The sequence below is a fragment of the Corapipo altera genome, unplaced genomic scaffold, assembly GCF_003945725.1.
Source record: "Corapipo altera isolate COAL_440 unplaced genomic scaffold, ASM394572v1 54, whole genome shotgun sequence".
Classification (NCBI taxonomy): domain Eukaryota; kingdom Metazoa; phylum Chordata; class Aves; order Passeriformes; family Pipridae; genus Corapipo; species Corapipo altera.
Genome location: NW_020884902.1, coordinates 4734131 through 4753234, shown reverse-complemented (window position 1 = coordinate 4753234; position 19104 = coordinate 4734131). Strand labels below are relative to the sequence as shown.

Below are 19104 nucleotides of genomic sequence, written 5' to 3'. Positions count from 1 at the left end.
ATTATTTAAACTCTGAATTTTGTTTCTTTTTTCATTTTCTTTGTTTTAAGTGTTAGGAAATAATTTTCATGTGTTTAAAAAAACGAAAGTGGAGACAAGTAATGAGACCTGTTTTGGATAGCTTGGAGGCCCAGCTGTTACCTGATGGAAGGCCTTTCTCATGTAATATCTTGTAATTTACTTAACATTGCTAATATTTTATAGCCATAGCTGCAGTGTAGTGAGAACTCTACAGTCATTCTGGAGGGAACTCGGCCCTCAAATTGCACATAAACGTTCTGTGCTTCTGGAGCTTGCTGTAGGCCCAACTCACTGACCTACTCAGTGGTTTTATTAGCAATTTTAACTAAAAACACCTCTTTGCCTGCTCTTGGAAATTTTAAAGTTGCTTTGGAGAATTCCAAAATGGGTTCCATTGTGAAAGAGTCATCAGAACAAGCTTTTTCTGCCGATTGCCACATTTCCCTCTCATATGTCTAACAGAGAAATGCTCTAAATTATTTTACCTGTTGAACTACTAGTCACTTCAAGCCCCAGTGGAGACAAGCTTTTTTGAGGGTCTAGATCTACATATTTTTTGTTCAACCTTCAAAGTATAAGTTAAAACTTTATAGATTACTTTCTCTTTGCCTTAATACAATGAGACACAGTCTATCAAACACATCACTGCAAGCTCACCTTAATAATCTGAGCTTTAGACTCACTCAACCTGAAAATAATTTGAAACATACTGAAATTAGGTTCTTACAGGAACATTTTCTACCACAGGAGTTCTAATGAGCAGGTAACAGGCAGACTTGGCAAGGACCTGAATAATAAAACACATTAGGGATGGAAGGTAGCAAAGACAGAACACACAGCAAAACAAAAAGGAACAACAATGGTCATTATTAGCAAAGAATACCAATGAAATTTTCAAATTATATGTTGCAACATTGTCATTGAAAACAGCACTAGGTGGGACAGAAGCTTTCTGCATTAGATGTGTAAATTCTATGTGTGTATAATTCTGTCTCTAAGGGAAATTTTGAGGAGCTTGAACCTCAAGAACTTTGTTTTGTGGGTGATTTAGTCTCTGTTTTGGCTCTCAGTTACCTTGCACTTTGCAGTTAAAAGGCAGGACAGGGAGACTCCTCTGGCTCTCACTCTTCTCAGGCACAAGATGCACTAGGGCACAAAGTGCTCCTCTCCAGGGACAGCCTTAGTCATTTGTCCAGCCATTCATATGCACTGCAGTCACTGAGGGTCTTGGGTTGAGGAAAAAAGTTGACATTTGTTTATTTCTATAGAAAACAGAGCAGTTTGTTTATAATCCTCTCTAGCTCTGTAGTCCTGACAGAGCATATAAATTATTAGTGGGAAGGATCCGAGCCTGGCTTTGACAAAGGATGTGAGGAGACTCTCCATGCAAATGGGGCAGAGGGGACTAGGTAATACAGTCCTGCTCAGGTTTCTCAATTTTTTACTTTTTTTTTCAAAACTGGATGTATAATGATTAGAGCCTCTGCTTTCAAAAGCAAAATGTGAGTGATTTGATCAGCTTAGATATTTTCTTCCTACTAACCTGCATCTTTGACAGCTTTGTGACTGCAATCAGACACTGTCCAGCTGAAATAAGTAGTCAGTTCATATTCTCACAACCAATGTAAACCTTTTGTAGAAGAAATACTGATGTCTTTTAAAAGGAATCTTCAGTTGCTTTCATCGTACATAAGTATTAGTACAGGAATCCAGTCTTTCATTCCCTGGCTGTATTTCTCTTTCATTTTATCATTAAAAAAAATAGTAATCCATAGCCTTTCAATTTTATTTTTTTTTTCAGTTCATCAACCAAATTTAATGCTCATGAGACTGAAAAATGTAGGGAAATAGTCAATTTCTAGCTGTCATACTATGTGTGGTGTACAAAACTGGAAAGATAAAATAACAGACTTAGGCTTTTCTTTTTCTGCTATGCACTACTCAGTTCTGCTGAAAGCGAGGAATTAAGTCAGTGTTGTTCATTTTCCTGTAATTTGAAGCACTCCGTTTTCTCCTAGCCTGCAATTCAGGTTATTTCCCAATCCCACTGTGTCTAGAATGTGAAGGAAACACTCATCTGTTCAGTCCTAAAAAAGAAAATTCAAATGTGGCTTTAACATGTCTCTTTGCTGATGTAGGCTCCCTCTGACACACATTGATTGCCTGTCATACTCTTTAAATCAAAGCTACATATCTACATGCTCCATGGTACTATGGCTAATTGTTCCTCTGTTCGGCTGGAAGGGCACTAAACACAGATTGGTAAGCATATGCATAAATAACTCTTATGTATTATGAAAGGTTATAATTTACAATAATTTTTATCTGCATTTCAAGAATTATAGATGTTAGCATCCACTAGACAACCCAATTTTGTCACTTTCACAGGAGGGAATCTCTCCCTAGGAGGTATTTTCTTTCCTTGGCACTATTCTTTCATGAGCCCTCTTGAAGTTGTTTTCAGACTTGAATCAAAGCTATCCTACTTTTAGTGGATACATCTGTGAAATATGATCTCCTTTTTAATATCTTAAGGTAGATTAGAAGCTTCAACTTGGATCACTAACAAACATCTGGGAAACTGTAGTTTTGATTTCCCAAATTTTTTCTAGTGTCTTGCAACCTTAGATTGCATTTAGTTTTCCGTTCCAGATTCCAATAGCAATATTATGAAAGAGTGTCATTTTAGGAATGTGATGTGGATAAAGAAAAACTTGCAAATATGGCGACAGATAACTGTATAACTCAAAACCTTAATGTGAAAAATGCTGGCTTTACCCTTTACCTCCATGAAGTTTCTAGAGGGCACTTTAGACCTGCAATAATGTAATTGTGCTGCCTCTATCTTTTCTCACCTCTAATCATCTTCTTTTGTTGTAAAGCCGTGTATCCACTGACTAAATAACTATGTGCTCATAGCCTTTATTTAACAATTGTCATCTTTCACTTCTTACTGAGTAAAAAGTAAAATAGAGATTCTAGAGACCAGAATAATGAGCTGGTCACCACCAGAAACATTAACATTTCTGTGTGCCATTCTAGGTAAGCTGGAAAATCATTTCACCTACAAATTCACAGAAGTGTGTGTGTGAAGTCCAGTACGGTTCACCCTTCCTAGACCTGAGGACATGGTTTAGTGGCGAACATAGTGGTGGTGCTGGGTTGACAGTTGGACTTGATGATCTTAAAGGTCTTTTCCAACCTTAATGATTCTATGATTCCATTCTTTCAAGCTCAGTAGCCCATTACTGCATTTATTAAGAGGGTGACAGTGCCTGTTAAAAGATAGGAAAAAGGTATGTTGCCGTGAACTCTCTGCAGGACTTGAAAGCCTACCTGTTCCAGTACCATACAGAATGGCTCAAAATGTTTGAGTTGAGGCTGCTCTGGTTTAATATCCTTACCATAAGACCATCTTGAAGGAAGTTTTTTTGGGTTAGCATTACAAAACTGGAAATTCTGGGGTAGCTGGTGCAGTAAGAACAGAGCAAAAGGCTTCTGTGTCCTGTCCAGGCACTGGGCGGCAGGGCAAGGTAAGGGTTATCATATATTCTGGAGCAGAGAACAACAGTATTTTATTGGTTTAAAATAAAAAAGCAGAGTTGAATTGCTCTTACTAGAGACAAACAGATACTCTTTGTGCTGCCTAGTCTGCAGATAACTGATTTGGGCTGCAGTGCTTGGTGCTTACATACAAGGTGTCTCTGAGGCCCTTGCTGGTTTAAGTTATTTTAAAGTAGGCTACTGCCTAAATGTAGCTTTGGGAAATGGAAAGACAGCTCATAATTTTTCAGGGTTATTCTTCCTAGATAGAAGACTTTTCAAAGGGGTTTAAGAGACCTGGAAATGTACATACAGTGCAACTTACTACCAGCAGCTTTTAATAGTAATTCTTAAAGCAAAGCAACAGCACATTATTTCTGATGTCGTCTTTATGTAAAATTAGGTCCAGACTTTGTGTAACCCCAGTTGCCACAGCTCACCACCTCAGTGCACAGAAAGCACTATTTCTTGCAAGCTGTGATACTTCGAACATGCTCCTCAATAAATGACAGCTCTGAAGAGTTGCCTGAGGAATAAAGGGAGTTTACACACTTTTAGTAGGAACAGCACAGAGCTGATCACCTCTCATGCAGGGAACTAAACTAGTACATTCCCCACTTAATTTAGCATTACGCCATTGAATACAGGTTAAAAGAGTGTTTGCTCTTTGTTTTAATGTTTTAGCTCCCTAAAAGATACTCACACAGACTGTCACAGCTTGGAAAACAAGCTGTTGCTTTAGCAAAATTTGCAGCTTCATAGGCTGTAGTGATGCCCCTTTGGGCAATGTAAGTACGTGTCCATAAAGGAGCATTTAACTACCACTTTCCTTCGCTATCAGAACTTGTTGGATGTAGGTTCTGCTCAAAAATTTGGCAAAAAACTACTCCTGCAGGAAAAAAAAAAAACATAACACAGCAGTGCCCCAAATTATCTGAACATCCCTATTTGCAAAAGTAATTCTGAGCGTGATGAAAATCAACATGTGCTGACTTTTGGCAGCTTTGGCAGGTTATTGGCAGCTTTTATTGTAGCTAGTTGTCTCTGGTGTTAAATTCTTATATACATAAATACCTTTTAGTAGTCTGCTGGAGTTCCTGGGTCTGGCCCATTAGCTCTGTGCATAGATATAGAGAAGAAAAGAATTTCTGTACTTTGCATTTGAACAATTCATCTTGATTTCTAAATGGAATGCCTGGAGATACAATGAATATATTGGAAGACCTCAATATGGAATCTATTCAGGGGCACACTGGGTATATGTATGCATGGGGCAAGCTATACTTTTGCTGACTGTCCTCTTTCAGTGGTCTTAACCACCTCTATGCCCATTACACTTGCTTTTCACATGCTCTGACATGCAATATTAAGCCAACTCTGTTTCTGAAAATATAATGTCCTTTTTTATTTATTGCTCTGAGCAAATAAGCAGCTTCTGACAACCCTGGCTAAGAAACTGCCATCCATCAAGACAGAGTTGTTTTATATCATTTCCAAAATTAGGTGTGAAGCACATAATTATTCTGTTTTGGCAATAATGATCCCATTGCTATGCATAGAAAAGTGATATAAGCAGAGAGATTTTCAAAAGGACTTTGTACCTTAATGAACAAGCTCTCCAGGGTTTGACGATAAGGACTGCTGATACTGACGTACAGGATTTCGTGTAGCTTTTTTAGCAGATTGAGGCTGTCCAAGGAAGAAGCAGGAGAAGAGAGAAACACCAATGTACACGTCTGTGTGGAGTGATTCCCTTTCCTGTTTTCTGGGTTTATCACACCTGTCAAAAATATTTCACTTACTTTTTTGAGTCTGTTTCATTTTGCAAAGGACAGACACTCGCTGCTGTCCACTTAAATCACAAAGTAGTGATTGACAAAAGAGCTGAAACCTTTCCTCCACACATCAGAAGGAAGAGATAGGTTAGTAATGCTAGCTGTAAAGTCAAGGCAGTTGTCTCAGGCATGGTTCTTCCAGTGAAAAAAAAGGATTTTCTGGTGAAGATTTCTACAAGTTCGAGAACCTGTGACAGCAAAGTGATGCATCCAGCAGAACATTAATGTAGTTAGGTTGGAGTGAGCTACAGTGAGTTAAATTTTTTGTTTCTTGTGCAAAGACCAGTCCAGCACACTGAGTCACTGTAAGTGGGGAAAATACCCAAGTAAGCCTTGTACTGTTAGTAGGAACTTGCACTGTGCATTCCCCTTAAATAAAAATTTAAAAATACAATTTGTAGATTAAAATTGGTCTAGTTCTATTTAAATAGCTAAGCACAGAATCACAGAATATGCCAAGTTGGAAGGGACCCACGAGGATTATCAAGTCCAATTTCTGGTCCTGCACAGGAGCATCCCCAACAGTCACACCATGTGCCTGAGTATATCATCCAAAAGCCTCTTGAACTCTGTCAGCTTTGGTGTGTGACTCCTTCCCTGGTGAGCCTGTTCAGTGCGCAACCACCCTCCGGGTGAAGAACCTTTTTCTAATATACAACCTAAACCTCTCCTGACACAACTTCAGGCCATTCCCTCGGGTCCTGTCACTGGTCACCAGAGGGAAGAGATCAGTGCCTACTCTTCTTCTTTCCCTCAGGAGGAAATTGTAACTGCAACAACATCCCCCTTCAGTCTCGTCTTCTCCAGCTGAACAGACCAAGTGCCCTCAGCCACTCCTCATATGGCCTCCCCTCAAGGCCCTTCACCATCTTCATTGCCCTCCTTTGGACACTCTCTAAAACTGCCACAATATTCAAGGTGAAGCCACCCCAGAGCAGAGCAGAACCCTCAGGACAGGCTGGCACTCCTGGCTGCCAGGGCACTGCTGACTCACATTCAACTTGCCATTGACCATCTCTCCCAGGTCCCTTTCCTGGCACAGCTTTCCAGCATCTCCTTCCCCAGTCTGTCTGTGCATCCAGGGTTGCCTCGTCCCAGGTTCAGAATCTGGCACTTTCTCTTGTTGAACCTCGTGGCTCGTGATTGCCCAGCCCTCTAATTTGTTGAGGTCTCTCTGCAGGGCCTCCCTGCCTTTGAGGGAGTACAGCTTCTCTGAGTTTGCATATGCTTTTTTAGCAACTAAAAACTGACACGAATGTCAGTGAAAGCAGTACCTAAAATATTACTAAAATATTCAGATATATACCTGATCAAAAGAATGTAAATTCTTGAATTTTGTCATGTGCTGCGATTTTTGGAAACAAAATTACCTTATATGAATATAACAGGTCTAGAGTGGTGAGGTGCCAGAAGACAAGCCATTGCATAAAACTGTCCCTTCAGTGGAACCTACATCCCTGTTATATCCCTTCTGTGACTGTGCTACTGAGACCTTCTCCCACTGTGCCAGGAAGTGCCTCTCCCTTTCTTATCTACTCACATGGCATTTATAAAAGAGGTAGGTCATTTATATGAAGAGGTAGGTCAGCTCAGGGAGTGTATTTTGAACTGCAAGTTATGAATGACAGTATTATCAGAAGAATTATGTGAATAACTGGAGTTTCAGGTCACTAGTCTAATAAGAAAAATCTATATGTTTTGCTACAGATCACACTGAAGTGAAATTTGTAAAAAGTTTTCCTTCAAAATGATATGTTGCTCTTCCTGTTCACTGCAAGTCAGGATCGAAGGGTCCTTTCAGAATCCTTTCTCTTTAGAACTGGATACCATAGGAAGCAGTTATTTAAAACCGTATTTTCTTTGTATTTGAGCTTGGATTTTAAAAGGAAAGTAGAGGCATGTTTACTCAAGGGACTCAGAAGGGCATCTGTACAATCAGTGTTTAAAATAAACCCAAATTCGGAAAGGGCAGACCCAGTATAAAATCTCAACCTGCATCGAGCACTTGGTTTACAGGTCACCATTCTTAGAGTCAGCACATTTAATTTAGTTCTCCAAGTTTAAACTTTTCACAGCATCTGATCCATGAAAAGGCTTTTTTTACTTTGTGCAAATTTTATTTCCATTACAACTCCTTGAGTCAAAACTGAAGAAACATTTTATTATGAAAATGCTCAAAAGTGATTTTGCATGTTAATTTGTTCCCATATCTCATTGAAATATTTATTTAGCCACAGTTGCTCAGGCAGAGTGGAGTCTGGGCCATGTGGTTTTTCACTGAATGTGATAAAAACACAGCCTTGTTCTAGCTCCACCCATTTTTGACAGGATGCAAAACCTCACTCCATTAATGCGAACATGCATTTGCACTCAGTTTAAACCATTGCATATGGTTGATGTCTAATTCTAGGTGACTCTGAAAATGTGAGCTTTCATTTGCTGGCTTTTAGCTCTGCATCCCCCAGTGCAAAATTAAAAATAACTGTAGCCATACAAAAGCAGAGCACATTTCACTCCCGCCTGTTAAGTGTTGTCTGTTCACAACTCACAGACCTTCCCATGTGCGTCAGCTGGGTCACAGTCACACGTGGGGCTGGAGCACTGGGCACCCTGTGCCCCAGATACAGCAGCGAGTGTTGGTCTTTGAGGAAAGCACTGTCAGGCCTTTGTGGTTGTTCAGCCCCATGTACTCATCCTCAGTCCCGGTTTTAAGAGGCAGCCTACTATAGGGAGAAAGAATTCTAGTGGAAATCAGAAGTAGTACCTGCACTTCTGTTCAGACTGTTGGAATACAGTTTTGTTAAGCTCTCTGTGGATCCTTACTCCTCAATTGCTCCTTTCCAAGCTGCTTAGCTTATGTTAAATTTGTTGTAAAAATAGCATACGGAGCTTTTATTTATCAGTGTTCCCTATAAACTGTTTTGGGTTTGTTTTGATTTTTTTTCCCCAGAACTATTGCTATTGGTAGCATTTTCAACCTTTTGCATTATAGAAACAGTTCACTTCAGAGCATAGCAGATGATCATTTGAAATCAGGTTTTCTGACATTATATGGAAAACCTGCTGTGGACAATCTTGGTTAGTTTTGCTTTTATTGTCCATCGTGCACTGCATAGGGATTACAATTGTCTTTTGGTTGCTCAACAGGGACTCAGTTAATCTTTTGGTACAGCTACAAGTTGTGATTTGGTTTCATCTGGGCAATCTTCTGTGAGCAAGATTCAGTCCTGTTGGGGGTGGTAGAGCCAGAGTCTCTCAACAGTATCCCAGAGTGTTCGAAGAAATAATCCAGTCTCAGAATACGTGGACACACATCTGCAAGTGCTGTTGCTTACAACAGACTCACGAGTGACAGGTGATTTCCACAAAACTTCCTGGGTATTTCAGGCACTCAAAGATGGGGTGTCAGCTCATTGTATATTTGCAGGATCAAACCCTGGGCCTGTGGGTTTGACAGGTGTGATAAAAGAATAAATTTTATTTTATAGCAGTAATGTATTATGTATCCTGAGAAGCCTGACTTCTTAAGCAGCACCTGATCTCCTACCTCAAATGCAGAGGCATATGGCAGAGGTAAGATGTTTGATGTGCATAGACATGTCTGTTGCTCACTTTGAATAGTCCTCCAGGTGTACAAAATGGCTCTAAATTTGACCTTTGTCATGACTCATTTACATTTTATCTTGTATCCAAAAGGATGGTAGTATTATCCTTTGGATCTTGATGTAAGATCATGGTGAGTCATTTGAAGTATTTCAGAAAAGTAATACAGAGAAAAGAAAGTATGCGTATTCTTTGGGAATAAGGAGGGGGACCTCTGAAGCGGGATTTAAAAAAATAGAAATGTATGTAATTTATATGTTTAATTTTTGTAATAAAAATTGTGTAGGTTTGTGTAAAAGCATACCTACAGCACAGTTCCTGAATCCATGATTGTGAACCTGCCCTTATTTCTTCAGTATTACATTTCATGGTCTGCTGAAATTATGTTTAGGGGATAAAAATAGTATATCTTCTGTTTTTTGGCATCCAACCTCTAATTTACAAATATAATTTATGCTAATCTTGAAAGTGCTTCTCAGATAAAAAGTAAAATGTGTCATCCCTAGTATATGTGTGTATAATTTATTCTGATGGGGAATAGACATTTCAAAGCCATTTCAGGCCTTCATATGCAGAATATTTGATATGAGCAGAGGAGCAGGGTGTTCATTGCTCTAAGAGTAAGGAAATGGTTAAAATAACAATAACTACTCTCTTAACCCAGAAAACACAGATGCATCATGGGATAAATTGCTGTTTGCACAGCCAGGCCAGCTTATATAAAATGCTTGAGTTATGTATTTGTATTTCTTTTGTGGTTTTGCTGTTGTATAGTAATTTCTATGGAAAATTCTTCCTATATTATCACATTTAATTTTTTTGTGACTATTCTTCAGTCTCTGACTCAGATGGTTTCCGTGATGGATTAGAAGCATGTCATGGGGGGTTAGCTTCGTGTGGGCTTGCAGCTCCCCAGAGGGAAGAAGCGTGGCCATCCATGTGCATCATTTGCCCTGTAATTCATAGTTCTCCCCATTTCCACACAGGAGCCTGCAGAGACTCCCAACTCAGTTTCTACCAGCTAACAAACCAGTATCTGTGACTGAGTCTTCTTCAAGCACAAGAGGAGCTGCTATTGAAATAATTTCTCTTGGTTCTCTGGAATTTTAACATTTAGAAGGACGGTGACCTTTTGTGGTCCCCGATTGGTGTGTATCACAGCAAAGAATGGCAAAATACCTTCAAAGATGCCATGTCCCCAGCAGAGTACATTGCCCCTCCTCCTGCTTAAGAGGTCAAGTCTCATAGTCAGTGTAGCTCCGGTTTTGAACTTGTAGCTAAAAAGTCAGAAAATCTCATGTAAAGAAGCACAGGAAGAAAAATAGAAACTGTACAAAGATGAGGGGAACTACCAAAAGGTTCTTGGTGCCCGAGGCATGAAACTAATCCATTGTAAGTCTGAACTGATAAGAGAATTTTTGCATGAATTCCAAGAACAAGAGTAGATAGATGGCTGGGAGGAAAATGTACCTCTAGGGTATTCTGACTTTATGGGACTTAGGTAGTCCTAAGATTTCTACTCCTTACAACTGCACTGAGGGATTTAATATTCCACATTGTTTATAGTTAAACAAGTAATACCAAGTAAAACAAAAGTTTTCGTACAAGTATTAATTTCTTTTCCAGGAATTAATTCAGTTTCTACTTGGACCAATTAATGAAACTGCACAGCAAATTAAATTTGTTTTTCAATGCTGAGTAGGAACAATGCAAACTAAAAAGACCACACTGACTGAGGCAGTCAGTCTCTGGATTCTTTTTCTTTGCTACGTATTTTTCAACAATGTGATGAAAACTTATTTATGTTAGTTTTCTAACTTAAAAATATATTCATAGTCAATAGGAACACTATGACTCATGACAAAGCAAGGTGGACATGACCTTGCCCACGCTGTGTCCATTTAGAGTACTTACTGTGTTCGTTTTTAATGTTTAGTCTTCCTCTATAACTTGCCCTTTTGTGATGTGTAATAAAATGAATAATAAAATATTTCTCCTTTGTAGTTCTTCAAAGATGTAAACAATTCCATTATTCTCTGCTGTAGTTAGGTCAATGCTGCAATATCTACATGGTAGAACAGAGTAGGCAGAGCACCAGAAGCTGAACTGTGATGTGTCCAGGACTGCCATGATTACAGCCTATGTGCCAGCAGGCTGATAACACAGATAGGAGCAGCAAGGTCAGTGTGATTTAATGACAGCCCAATTCTGACCTCAGCTGACAGACAAAACCTGTATTGGAGATGTAACAGGACTCATCAGATCCATCAGTTGGATCTCTTGTTCATATTTTAAAAGTGAAATCTGAAATCCACTGTTACTGTTTTAAGGCAGATCCAATAATATTGATATTTTTGTAATGATTTAATTCCAGTATTGTGTGGAAGAGGGAGAAGGATGGGAAGCTTGCTTATTTTGCAGTGCACCCAGGAAGAGAGCATGTAATCTGGCAGCACTCAATGGTCTACACTGGCCTTGTTAGGAAGGCTTTGGAAAAGTCCAGTAATGTAGTTTTGAAAGGAGAGATGCTTCAGAATAGTCTTCTTAAGGGTGTCTGAAACCAACCTCATTGCACCCTTTTCTCCACTGGCTGCAGCACCAGTCACTAGACCTTGGCAAACACCAAAGTGCTTTTTCAGCACAAAGTCGGCTTTGATGTAAGTGTGTAACGTGAGTGATCATATGATTAATTTTGTTGTTATATAATTCATATTTCTCTTTGGAGACAACTATCTTGCATTTTTAACAGTTATTTGAATGCTGTGCATAATTCTTTGTCAGGGAAGCAGTTGATCCTGGCCAAGTTTGAATTGAAACTTCCCAGAGGAATAATCCAAATCTGTATTTCCATATATATTAATAAACTATGTAATACTTGCAGCAACTCACCTAATACCATTTTGAAATGAGATAGAACTCATTATCAGTACAATGAGGAGCACAGACTCTTCCTTGTCAGAAATAATGGAGTGAGATTACACAATTATTTTCTCTCACTGTCTCTTTAGTCATTTATGTAACAAGGTGTGTGTAAATGTTTCTTGGCTTGTGCTGTAGTGGGACATACTGGTCCCAGCCAATTCTTATGGTTGTAAGCAGGAGGAGTATATAAATAAATCCTTTAATTCTGTCTGGTTTCATGATGTAACATCAGCAGCATTTTGCATTGCACAAGTCTAAAAGGAGCTTCAGCTTCCTGCTACCTGAGGGTAGGGGATGCCTTGTTTGAAATCTGTCATCCTGATTTTGGACTTTTGCTCTGGCTAAGAGTATGAAGTGATTCCTTTCTCTTTGTACCGCAGAGAATTTTGGTCTGTATTGGGGGACACAGTCTTAAGCTGTGCCAAGGGAGGTTTAGTTTGGACATTAGGAATAAGTTCTACACAGAAAGAGTGATTAGACAGTGGAATGGGCTCCCCAGGGAAGTGGTGGAGGCACCGTCCCTGGGTGTGTTTAAGGAAAGACTGGATGTGGCTCTCAGTGCTGTGATCTGGTTGGCAAGGTGGTGTTGGGTCATAGGTTGGGCTCGATGATCTTAGAGGTCTTTTCTAACCTAGTTGATTCTCTGAGTCTGTGATGCTGGGATGTGAACTTGGCACTCCACCTTGTGTGAGGCTGGCATGTACTAGTCAGGCTCTGCTCAGAAACATCCACTGCCAACACTCAGGGATTGCTACCAGAGTAAGTAATAAGCTTAAGCCTTTTGTGATCCTGATCAATGACCAGGGTCCCGAATCAAGAATTAGAGATTAATCTTCTTCAACTTGGGGTTTACAGTGCTTAACCATCAGCTACAGGTTGGCTCCTACACTCAAAGAAGAATGGGCTCTATTTTGAATGTGGCTGAGAAGGGGGAAATGGTGTCCTGCTGTTTTTTCTAGTAGCTGAGCAGAGGATGTAAAAAAGCAAGACCAGATCTACTTGAACTGTGAAGCAGAACAGAAAGTTCTGTCCCCGTCTGTAATTGCAACCTCTCTCTGGTTGGCTATAGGGCTGTTTATTGTGGAGGAAGTGTAGGAAACAGGTAGGAGGTTTGCGGCCGTGATACTGAAAGAACTCAGTAAAGAAGAAAAAAAATTGAGGGAAGGGAAAGAAAGGACATGATTTAATTGTTTAATAAGACAGTGCATTTGGACACCAGACATATTTTGAAAGCTTTTATTTCTGGAATACAAGATGAAGCAGTTTGGCAAAAAACCCTTGTGCTTCATATAAATGCAGTTCTGTGTCTTCTTAGGAAAAGGATGAAACCTGTCACCTTTGTGGAATTTGTGCAAGTCATTCTGGAACAGAATCTGTCTTACAGTGTGTGGTTTAAACACCTTCAAACTGCAGTGAAGTAAATGCACTAATTAAATAGTGTAACCCGTTAAGAATTCTAATACTGGAAACTTGGCAAAGTGAAATTTTATTTGCTAAAAGTGATTTATCCAATGGACTTAAGGAAGGAAACAGACTCCCCACCTGCATCCTTCAGCATTTTTGGATAGTAATCTTCTTTAAATAATTTGACAGGTCCTTTTTGTAATCCAGTGTCAGAGGATTATATTATTTTCAGAACAATTTATGAAAGATTAGTAGAGGCATAGTTAATCATTTCAACTAGCTACAGCTTTTTTATAAATATTCAAATTAGTGAGTTCTACCTTTTGATCTTTCTGCCTGCAAATCCCTCTGGAATTGATGCCAATTAGGATTTGGTAATAACTTGGTTATGAACATGGACCAGTGTGTGCATATGTGTGGTATGCCTGTGTGCACGTGTTTACACATGTGGGTAGGTGTCAGTGCCCCTGGAGAGTGGCACATGATCAATTAGACCTGTTCAGGGGGACATCTCCACTCAGAGAGGAAATGGAATAAAAATGCAAGGACAATAGTAAGCATTCTGCTTTATCATGCACAAAGTTGTGCACTGCTTGTTGCCAGTCTGATGCTTTTAGGACAATTACATACAGCTTGTACTCTTCACACTATTAAGAAATATTCTTGTTTTTAAAAAAGGAAATGCATTCCAGAACCAAATAAATGGCACCAGCCCAAGGCAATCTGGAATAAGAAACTTTCAGAGAAGCACGCTGACCCTGCTTAGAGCTTCACTCTGTGTGAAGGGGAAACAGTAGCTGAGCAGGGCTTTCTGGGACTTACCAGTTCTTGTAGTAACACTTTTATGTGCCCACAGTAGTTTAATTTCAAACCTTGTTGCAAACAGGCCCATGCTGACCTGTGTATGTTGCTGAGTTTCTTTGCATAGTCACTGAATTACCTTAATTGAAATGTGCTGTAGGCTTACAGTATAAGCACCAGTAAGAACTGTTTTTCAGAAATGATAAACCTGCATGAGTAGGGCAGGAACAATACCAGGTTCTCAGTTCTGCCACCCACAGTAAATTTGGTATGATGGTACTTGTTTCAACTGAAATTTCCTTCTTCTATACCTACATTTCTGAATGGTTGGAGGTTATTTTCTTGCTGGTGTCCCACAGCCTATGGCCTTTCCCTACATTTGTACCTCCCACATTTGTAATTTAATAGTCTGAAGCTGCTTGTGTTGCAGCTTTATATGGATTTCATGAGATGTTAATGTTCAGTTTCCTGTATCCAAGTAATTTTTACCATTCTCTATTATCAAGAGAAATGATTGATTGGACCCTAAAAGCCTTGTTTCCCAAGCTGCATGAGTATCTGTACTCCAAGATGAGTGTCAGGGAGTGTGAATCAATACACAGTGTTGTATTTCTAAAACATTATTCTTTGTCCAACTCACAGTCTATTGTCTTCCTGAAAATTCAGTTCTGATTTCAGATGTTTGAAATTAGTTCTATAGACAATTTCTAGTCACAATGCTATGAAACCTGACAAAAGCTTTCCTTAGTTTCTTCTTGTACAGTTTTGAGTGCATAGCAGTGTATCTGCATCTCAGTTGTTGACCTATGTTGAAAAATAGACCTCTTGTAGTCATCTTGTTTTAAGAAAAGAGCATGGCTTGTTCTCAAATTCAAAAGCAGGATCTGCTCATCAGAGGCAGAAGTGAGACCCTGGTTCCAGGTACAGTTCAGGCAAAGGTGGATCATTTACTTACATTTGTACTTTCTCTTACAGCATAGGTGGAGAAGTAGCAAGAGGAAATGAAGGCAGCTACGTGGGGAAACATTTCCGCATGGGATTTATGACAATGCCGGCTCCTCAGGACAGACTGCCTCATCCTTGCTCCAGTGGCTTTACCGTGAGATCCCAGTCTCTTCATTCTGTTGGAGGAACCGATGATGAAAGTAGCAGCTCTCGTAAGCAACCACCTCCAAAACCGAAGCGAGACCCCAACACCAAACTCAGCACCTCATCTGAAACAGTCAACACAGGAACAACAAGTAAAAGTGGGAAACTACCAGACCGGACTGAAGGTAAACAGTGTAATTCTTTGGAAAAAAAGGGTTTTGGTGAACCACTGTTAAGATCATCCAGTTGATAATTTTGCATTTAAGAATCATGTGTCAGTGCCAGCACAGGTATCCTAGATCACTGTTGTCTAAATTTTGGACCAGTGGATAGTTTTGCCTTTGACATATGTCACAGAACTGTACCACTTACATGGTCTGATTGTATACTGGGGAATGAGCTGAATTTATTCAAAATGAAGAGGAAGAGAGATTGCTATCAGTTGGCATGTAGGACAATGTTATCTGCCCACCAACCAAGGTACACTGACCATATCACTAGCACTGTGCAAACCACAGCTCTGAAAAGGGTCCTCCTTAACAAAGGAGTGAAGAACAGAAATTACTGAAAAGGATACTGCATGGCCCTGAAACTCCACAGCAAGGAAACATCATCCAGCAGTAAAAATTGTACCTGGGATGATATAATGTATTGCCCAAAGCTTCTGTTTGTGTCTGAGTCTACATTTTCTCTTCCCATTCCTCCCAGTTACTTTTCAACCAGTGCACCATTCAGAAGAAAATTAACAAATGGACAGAATAAGGATATTGCTTCCTTACTCTGAACTACTAAAGATGAGCTAACGCTATAGACATCCTCTCCTTCCTTTCTTCCATACTTGAAATGCATTCTGTGCAGCAGTAGGACCAGCTGTACTCCCTCCTAGAAGCTATCAGGATACTCTTTCTCACAGTGTGAATGGTTTTGGTCAGTGCTGGTCTTTCCCACTGCTGTGTTACATATCAGTTTTGACATCCCATGCAGTACATAGTGCTCTTAGCACATATCTCTTTTGCTTGGTGGTGTGGCCAGAAATACTTCTTAGCTATATCTGTGTTATGACCCCTTTTAAGCAAATCTGATTTTAAAAAGTTGCCAGTTTATAACAAAATTGCAAATGAATATGTAATTCAGCTGGTGACATGTAAGTCTATGATTGTGAGGTTGAACACAAACACTGAACAGAACTGTGACTTTATTTATGCTGTTGGTAGTTGTTTTGCATGTGAAATTTACCATTACTTCCATAGCTTGTCCTCTACAGTGATCACTACATCAGCTCCACTGCAGACTAACACAGCAAATGCAAGCATTAAGTAGCTGTCCTTAATAAAAACAGTTTACCAGAATTTCACTGGACCAAAGCATTCACAGAAAAGATCCAGATTTAAGCTGCATACAAATTTAAATTTTCATATCAGGAAGTCTTTCAGTTCTTTAACTTAATACACAAGGAGAATGTATGGCACAAGCTTCATGATTTTTGAGTCCAAGGAAGGAATATGTAGCTATGTCCCTTCTGACAGATTTCAAATTTTGAAATTGGTTGACATTTCTGTTTCTAAAGCCACTTTGCATCCTCCACACTGTGCAAGTTGAGCTTGATCTATCCCATCACTTGGTGGTTGTGAGTCACATGCGTGGTACTATAGCCATGTTCACTTTGGTTAATCTGTATGACAGTGGTACTACTATACCAGAGTCCTAAGTATTGCAGAGTGCCTTGAATTTGTTATTGTAATCACGAGCTGAATATTCATAGCAAGATCTCTGGAAAGAACTGATGAGTGAGTAATACTGCATCATTAGCATAGAAGATAATACCTAAATGTTACCTTTCAGTGTGACTAAATGCCTTCATGGAACATTGAGAATCTCTATAATGCTTAATATATGACTTGTATTTTATTCATTCTACTGCTTTGTATGTGGAGCAACAAAGGGTACTTTTAGGCTAAAATGATGATGTTCCTGGAGATTTTGAATTGGCACACTGTGGTTTTCATGTGTTCAAAATGTCTGCCCTGGTTCTGTGTCTTTGGTTACAGGGGTTTCACCAAAGAGTTTAATATACAAGAAAGATCAGATTGTAGGGTTATTTTTGAAGTAAGCAGTCAAATTTTTAAGGCTGAGATATACTCACGGATGGTACAACATGATGTTTGGATGAACAGGCTGGACTTCTGAGATGTTTTGCTGTCACTAGGAGAGGCTTTGTTATCACTTGTGCACTCCAATTTAACATGTTGTTTTGATGAAAGAATTTTCGCATTAATCTGGCTAGCATAGGAATGTTTGTATAAAGACTATGGTCATACACTGATGAGAACATCTAAAGATGAGCAGAACTAGATGAAAGTCAAAGTTTGTATCTGCGATATCAATTGATAAAATATTAAACAAGCTTTGACACCAAATACGAAATCGTTAGTGTTACTCTAAATGAATTCCTAGCAAATTTAGTATCTGAAATTGTGGCTAGCTTAGAGAATCACATGAAACTTGGATTCTGCTAGTCTTTTGTTTGTGAGCAAAGGTTGTGTTTTTCTCTATGTAGCAGTATCTTTCCAATTTCAGGTGAGACAGTCCATAGGATACAGTATTCATGTTCTCCTTGGGAGGTCTTTGAAAGCTCAAGTCCAAGAACACACAGGTTTAACTTTCAGTCAGTGCTGTCCATCTTGTACCTGAATATTTGTATATGCATCTCACACATTTGCATGTATTTGTGGTATTTGCAGGCTGAATGACTACAGCTTTTCCAGGAACTATGGAAAATAACGATGAAACCTCTGTTGTTTCTCCATCAACTACTGTGGAATCTCTACAAAGGAGTTGTCACAAAATTGTTCCCAGCTTCATTTTTTTATGACAATGCAGAGTAATTCAGACTATAATGTCTATTGTCTGACCCTGTGGCTACTTTGAAAAGTAGTTTGCTGCGTTTTCTAGACAACCAGGGACAGTCTTACCGTTCATTTTTATTAAACATGTTTACTTTTTGCTTTTTGATAATGTTTATAGAAAAAAAAAAACCCCGAACAGTTACTGATAGTAAATTTGATTCTTTTTCTCATCATGGTAAAGTCAAAATATTGAATTCATCCCATCATAATAACTGCTATAATATTAGGTTGGTTTGATTATAAATCTGCCTTTACTGCAGAAGGGGCAGAAAAAATTTGGTCGTGAGCTTGAAAGACCTCTTTTCCTCCTGAAGCACAAATAGCGTCAGTGACGCCCACACCAGTCCTGTACACTTTTCCTGTAAATGCTTTTGCTTCCATATTTGTGGGAGTGCGAGAATCTTTTAGGCTGCAGTGACACATATTAACCCTGTCTCATTGTGCAGCAGTGGGATAACACCTTGGTTTCTATGTTTCATCCCGGTCTACCTTGGCTCTGCCTGAAAGAGCACTCTCCAGCCCCAAAGCCTCATTCTCCTTAACCTGACTTTGCTGCTGTGTTTTCATGCTTTGTGTCCCTTCTTGTGCTTTAATATTCCATTTTTTTACTCCTCTGGCTCCCTCTCGTATGCACCCACTGAACGCCTTCCACCCAATGCGTTTCTCCTCTGTGACAGATTTCTAGAAAGTTGTTTTTAAAAATGTGGATTGTCTTTTCTTCAGAGTTTTCAAACTCTGGTAGGAACAGCAAACAAATGGAGCTGTGCCCCATACATCACACATTGGAAGTGAGAAGTGAACTGAAAAGGGTAATTTAAAATTACATTTCAGCATGGAAGGCATATCTAATCTTGTTCCTGAAAGGCTCTTTATTGAGAAAAAGCAGGAGCATAATTAATTGATGTGTTTTGGTGCCCAATCTTACAGAAAAAGGAAGTAATAAAACAGTATAATTGGCCAATGTAACCAGCCTCAAGCAG

General features: G+C 39.3%; 1 protein-coding gene across 5 annotated transcripts in view; it reads left to right on the top strand.

Annotated features, from left to right (window-relative positions):
- NYAP2 (neuronal tyrosine-phosphorylated phosphoinositide-3-kinase adaptor 2) overlaps positions 1-19104 on the top strand; it is a 135895-nt gene that overhangs the window by 45671 nt on the left and 71120 nt on the right. For all 5 annotated transcript variants that reach the window (XM_027650570.1, XM_027650572.1, XM_027650571.1 and 2 more), the window contains exon 3: positions 15105-15403. In XM_027650570.1, the coding sequence (XP_027506371.1) occupies positions 15105-15403 (299 nt within the window). The remainder of the gene's footprint in view (positions 1-15104; positions 15404-19104) is intronic.